The sequence below is a fragment of the Nanorana parkeri genome, unplaced genomic scaffold (assembly GCF_000935625.1).
Source record: "Nanorana parkeri isolate BGI_ZX_2015 unplaced genomic scaffold, ASM93562v1 scaffold11, whole genome shotgun sequence".
In the NCBI taxonomy this organism is placed as follows: domain Eukaryota; kingdom Metazoa; phylum Chordata; class Amphibia; order Anura; family Dicroglossidae; genus Nanorana; species Nanorana parkeri.
The window spans coordinates 3,654,079-3,660,496 of NW_017306279.1; the positions used below are offsets into that span (position 1 = coordinate 3,654,079).

Genomic DNA, 6,418 nt, shown 5'->3' on the forward strand with positions numbered 1-6,418 from the left:
CCCCCTGGTGTGTGTGTTGTCTTCGTGGTGGGGGGGGGGTTGTATGAATGCTGTATACTCGGTGATAGTTTATATATACAGAGGTATAGCAGTATACAATGAAGGTCTGTGTGGATACCATCCCCTGTATACCTGTGTGTACAGTCTGACTAAAGCAAGCCTTCCATAACGAGACCCCAGAAACACCCCTCCCCTTTATTTCCAAATCCCAGCACTCCCTCACAGCATACTGGGACTTATAGTCCCTCAGACACACACGACTGCGCACTCACGTGAACTCTCTCATGGCTCCCGGGGTGAAGTCAGGACACAGCAGCCAACACGTCAATCACCCCCCAGAGACCAAAGTGTCTAGGCCACCATCCAATACACCGCCTGCCCGTCCGCCGATCTTTATTTATAAGAAACACAAAGCCACCAACATGGCGCCCGGCGATGACATAATCCCCGGCGGCTCTCAGGCTTTCCCGGCCTGCACTGCGCTCGGAAGTGGAAGGTCTTCCGCTGACACGGCTGACTGCTGGGCTTGGTGAGGAGAGCGCCGCCGCCCTCTAGCGGTGGCAGATGGGTATGACCGTTGGATAGCTCACAACTGTCTTGTTTTGGATGCGTTTCTGGATGCGTTTCTTCATATGCGTTTCTGTGCGTTCAAGATGCGTTTTTATGCAGACATTTCCTTTGAGGTCACTTCCGTCTTCTTTCTGGCGCTCCTCCATTGTTTGTCTTCTGGAAGCAGTGTTGATTCGATATGTCTCCTTATGCAGGCATAGTCATGGTGCTGGTTACTGCAATACTTAAACTGCGTGCTCGACGGAGACGCCAGCTCTTAATTCAGAGAGAATTTAAGGGACGATTCTGGATGTTGTACGAGGAGCTGCAGGACGATCCTGAGAAGTTTTCTGATTTCACCAGGATGTCTATGCAGAGGTAATTAGGGTTGCCACCTGTCCAGGATTCACCCGGACAGTTCGGGTTTTGAATGCCGTGTCCGGGTTTCATGGCACCAGGAACCCGGACACAAGATGTCAGGTAGACAGGGGCAACCAAAATTAAGATAGGGGCTACTGGCCCCCCACTAAAAATAGTCTCAACTGTGATATTTACATATTAATGGGTGGTTCCTTTTACATATGAATAAGCCACAACTCATTCTCCTAAAAAAATATGTCTGCGTGTCGCTAGAGTGTTCGGGTTTCAGGTTTCGCTTGAAGAAAAGGTGGCAACCCTAGAGGTAATATGTGTTCTCCTAGATAAAGAACCGGGGTGATGCATTCCTGTTGTGTCGTTTTGTCACCCCTTTCACCTCTACGGGGGTAATACATAGCACAGCTTAGTTCATTGTGCCCAGGGAGGGTTATACTGTACAGAAACTGCAGGAGTGGTGGAACTACAAGTCCCATCAGGCATCCGTGGGGACGCATGACTATGGCTGCAAGAAGTTGTAATTGCACAACAGCTGGAGGGCTCAAGTTTGCCCCACCCTGGCCTAGTGTGCGTGTTGTACCCCTGACCTAGCACGTGCTGTACCCCTGGCCTGGCGCGCATTGCACCTCTGACCTAGCGCCCGCTGTACCCCTGAGCCTAGCGCGTGCTGTACCACTGAGACTAGCGTGCAGTGCACCCCTGACCTAGTGCGCGCTGTACCCCTGAGCCTTCGCTCACTTCTCGATCCTGTCACGGCAGAGAGCCATGACAGGGGAGGGGCTGGATTCCACGCTCCCTGCTCCGATCCTCCAGCGCTGACTGGTGGAACGGACAGGGGAGGGGGCGGGTACAGCTGGCTCTGCCTCTAGCTAGGCAGAGCCAGCTGTAACGCACGCAGCTGGGCGGATCCAGACATAATTGTCGGGATCCGTTCCAGCTGCGGAGTCTCAGTATACCGCGAGCTGCAGCTCGCGGGATACTGAGCTTAGGGTGACGGGAGGACTCTAGTTTGTGTCCTCCCGTTACCTTTAGGAGAACTATGGAGAAAAGCCCCGTTAACCTCCCTGGCGGTCTGATTATCTCAGTATTTTTTTCTTTTTTTTTTCTATTTATTTAGTTTTGAATTTCCCGCTGGTTCCGCCCCCCTGCGACGCGGGCGCTCGCAAGGGAAGGAACCCGGAAGACGGATGCTGGCATCGGCCGGAGGACACATCGGGGCTCGTAGGGACAAGGTAAGTGACGCACAGTGTAATCCCGAGTGTGGCCCGGGGTTACCGCTTTTGGTACTGAAAATTAACCCCGAGCCACACTCGGGATTACCGCCAGGAAGGTTAATGATCACGTGACAGCGCCCACATCTTTAATGTTACACCCTCTTCATTGCCGTCCATTTTTCAGTTTTCAGGGCTGTGCAAGTTTGACTGACAATGCCGCCATCATGCAACACTGTTGAAAAATGTATTTTATATCATTTTTCTGAGACAGAGCTTTCTTTTGGTGGTATTTAAGAAGTGTGTTTTTTTTAATTACTATATAACGTAAAAAAGAGATGAAAATAATTGAAAAAAAAGTTTCCTTGTTTCTGTTATAAAGTGTCTGCTATAAAACATATATAAAAAAACGTCAGGACAGTATGAAAATCCCTGAAATGACCCCTTTTTGAAAAAAACACCCCAAGGTGGTCTGTTTTTGGGTTTTTTTGGGCCGCAATTTTTTGGAACTGAAGAAACTTGCCGCTATTGAAAGGGTTAAAACATGAAGCTTGGTAATAGTGCAGAAGATACAATAAATGTACAGGTCATAGACAAAGGGACGAAGCGGTCAATGTACAAGTCACATACAGTGGGACGATGGAGATGAAGGGGTTGATGTGCAGGATAAGGGAGATGAAGGGGTTAATACACACATCAGAGTAGAGATATAATGGAGCTAACATATGTAAGAGAGGAGGGAGGGTGAAAGGGTTAAAAATGTATTTGACTTTTTTCAATGGACTCATCCATTCATTCCTTCCTTTACACTCCTCTGCCTCTGATGTAAGAGGAATGGGAGGGCTTGGCGATGTAAACATTGCCATGTGATCGCTGTGGTAACTAGTCACAGTAATCAAAGGACATAGAGCCAATCCGATCGTCTCTGTGTCTAAAGCCGCTGTTCTTTGCTATTTCATGATAGCAGGAGCAGCGGCTTCAGGCCCTGCGGGAGCGCGCACACAGGCATTCAAAGGAGGACGTACGGGTACAATGTGCCAGCAGTTGAGCGGTTTAATACAGTGGTCAGTCCGCAGGTGGTTAAGCGGCAGTCTGCATGTAATGGTCACATACGATTACATGTGGACTGCTGCTTACAGATGCATCTGCTGTCACCCAGTCATGATCTTGAACGGGTGACAGTGCCGCATCTCAGTTTGACATTTGGGATTCCTGCGGCTGGATACCGTAGGTTCCTGCCATAGAAGTCCCAAAACTCAAAGTGTTAATGTAGCCTTAAGCTAGGTATATACAGTAGGAATTTCGTCCATTTCCTGATAACCCGACCAAAATTTGCACAGTAGGTGCCGCTGTCGGCACCCTTTGGCCTCCTTGATCAGCTGATCGAAGGAGCTGGTTGGAAAGTTCTCGGCAGAGCAGAGCTAGCAGACAATCATCTGCTAGCTGTTTGGGCCACTGGCTCCTATCGCAATACAATGCAAACAGCTGCCATTTAGATGCAGGTGCTGGAAAACGTTTAACTTAATGATCAGGTGACAGAGCCCACATATTTAAGCTGCAGCCCGTATGTATGTGATACCATTACATGTGGTCTGCAATAGATCCCTGTCCCTAGATGCATGATAGATGTATCCAGGAATCAGTGATGTGTAGTACCTTTGGTTCTTGGTGAGGCATTCCCCAGCCTCGCCCCCAGTATGCCCTGTCCCTAGCACACCGAAGCCCTGCCCCAAGACACCAAAGCCCCACCCCCATCCTGGCCATCAAGCTTGTGTGAAGGAGGGAGGAGGAGACAGGGAGGAGCCTCCCTGTCCCTCATTTGCTCGTCACTGCTGAGGCATCGAGATCCATGTTCTCAGTGTTTTTTGCCATTGGTCCAAACCATCCATAGAGCTCACGCCTCTAACACAGGGTAGAGGCTGTGACAGCTCTTGCCTCACTATGTTAGGTTACACAAGCAGTGGGGAAGCCCGCTGCTGTGTGACCTAACTAGCTGTCAAAAGTGGTATGCAGCACTGCCTGTAATTGCCAGGAGGCGCTCCGTCCATGACAGGTTACAGAGCGGGAAGCTTTCCCCACTGTGTAACCTGTTACAATCCACTCTGAATGGAGAAAAAGCTGTCAGCTTCACGATTAAAGCGGACAGCTTTTTCCTCCATAATACTAGATGAGGCTCTGCCTCACCTGCCTCCCCCTAACCTGCCTTCCCTGACCGCACGTCCCTGCCAGGAATAGTGCTCTATTTCAAACCACATGTAATGGTCACATACGATTACATGTGGACTGCTGCTTACAGATTGGCTGATAGCGGACAAATCTATATGGCATATTCTGCATATCTGCCATAGAAATCCTAAAATGAAGAGAAAGAAAATGTTATGCAAAATCACAGGAGTACTGTATGAATTGTTTATTTTATTAATAGGCCCATGGCCTTCTTTTTTTATCAAAGCCAGTAAAAAATATTTATGACAGCAAACTGTAAAAAAACAAATTAAGATGAACATAATTAACAAGTAAAAAATGACCGATAATAATAAGAGGGCGATGCACTCTCCTCCCTGCTCATCTCCCCCAATTGCCCTCTTGATGCAATCTGGTGATACTGGCTGGAACCTTCCTGGCCGCTACCGTGGCATGGATTGTATGGGAGTATCCACAATACCACATGCTGGGATGGTGGTGATGGTAGCATCTGCTATTCTGCTGCTGAGGTGGGCCATTAGGGAATAGAAACATGGGGCTGAGGAGGAACCTCCTCCCAGACATTTACCATATCACCCATCCTTATATGAGCTATGTTGTCCAGGAAAGGGACGAAGATTAGGGCTAGATGGTGACTGTACCCCACTTCTTCATTGCTTTTTCACATGAAGACGCAGACAGGTTCCACCAGCTCTTCCATTCCAACCGTGCTCCACCTTGCAGAAGTGGGGGTCACTGCTGGGTGCTTGACAGCAGGCGGTAGCCTTGGAAGTCTTAGGACCTTACTTTTCAATGTCGCTCCCTGGCTCTTTTCTGGAGCTCTTCTTTGCAGGCCCTGCACACTACAGCATGTCAGCTGCCTCTCTCCCCGGCAGGCTGTTCCTCCTCTGTTCCATCTGTTCCCTGTGGGTCATCTGAATTGCTCTCAGTTCTGTGGAGCAAACAAACCATAAACATTTTTTAAATCCAGGCCAAAAGTACCAGGTCTAATGTAACCTGAGTAGGTCACGTTACTGCCACATCTCCACAATAGGCTTTAGGAAGCCCAGTAGGTTAAAATGAACAGGTGTGGCCCACTTTTTGTTTCACAATCTTTTTATTGTTTTCCAAAAAAGGGAAAACATACAACACATGAAGTAATGGTAAAACCAGTGAGCTGGCGCAGCAGCCATAAGCAGCAGAAAATAAGAACAGTAAAACATAAATAGGAACATAAATTACAACAAGTAGTAGTTTGAAATCGAAAGGGTCAAAAAAATAAAGCCTCTGGAATGTAATCTTGGTCGGTTCCATTATGAGTACAGTATGTGAGCACAGGTCATGAAGGAACGTTGCATACAATAGGTGATGTAATGCCTACTCGCCAAACTATCTGGGCAGGTTAATGATGGGGTAAAGAGGTTACTATAACCTCCCCACAAGGGGTCTAAAGGACAAAGGGTTAACTATATCATAAAGAAAGGTAAAAAGAAACTGCAAAGGGAAAAGATCAAGAAAGGAGAGAAAGATAGGATTCGAGCTGGGGTATAATACCATCGGAAAAGAACGTTATAAGTTCTAGAGCAAGAGGCTATATTGCTCCAGATGGACTACCAATCGTCGTCTGTGAGAGCACAACCCAAGTCACCAGACCATAAGGGCTGATAAGAAGTTTGCTTAGCGGAAACCGAGGCCGATAACGAGAATTGGATCAGTGTGATTCATATGTGGCCCACTTTTTGGCTCCAGAACCACTGTGCCCCCCCCATCTTTTGGAGCCTCAGCTCCTTGCTGTAAGAATCCTTGATACTCCAACACACTGTTTGGATCTCTTTCACTGCAAAGATAAAATGTTGAACATTTGTCATCTTTCTTCTTCACAGGTTCCTGGGTACAGGTCGTTCGTATGCATCCATGCATTTTCAATTTCACCTTGGCAGATCGACCATCTATTATATTGTACAGTCTACTTGCAAGGCAATTTGGCATAACTTGCACAAAGTGGTGATGCCAGATCCTACTGAGGGAAGGTGGATAGAAATTGCCAACTTATTTTGGGAAAAATTGCATTTTCCCAACTGTTTGGGTGCTATTAATGG

The 6,418-nt window shown here is 47.8% G+C and overlaps 1 protein-coding gene across 1 annotated transcript in view; it reads right to left on the reverse strand.

The window, feature by feature from the left end:
• The window catches only part of PAPOLG (poly(A) polymerase gamma), a 28,676-nt gene extending 28,194 nt beyond the window's left edge, over positions 1-482 (reverse strand). The window contains exon 1 of the mRNA XM_018555581.1: positions 273-482. Coding sequence (XP_018411083.1) covers positions 273-286 — 14 coding nt within the window. The 5' untranslated portion in view covers positions 287-482. The remainder of the gene's footprint in view (positions 1-272) is intronic.
• Between the last annotated feature and the right edge of the window lie 5,936 nt (positions 483-6,418).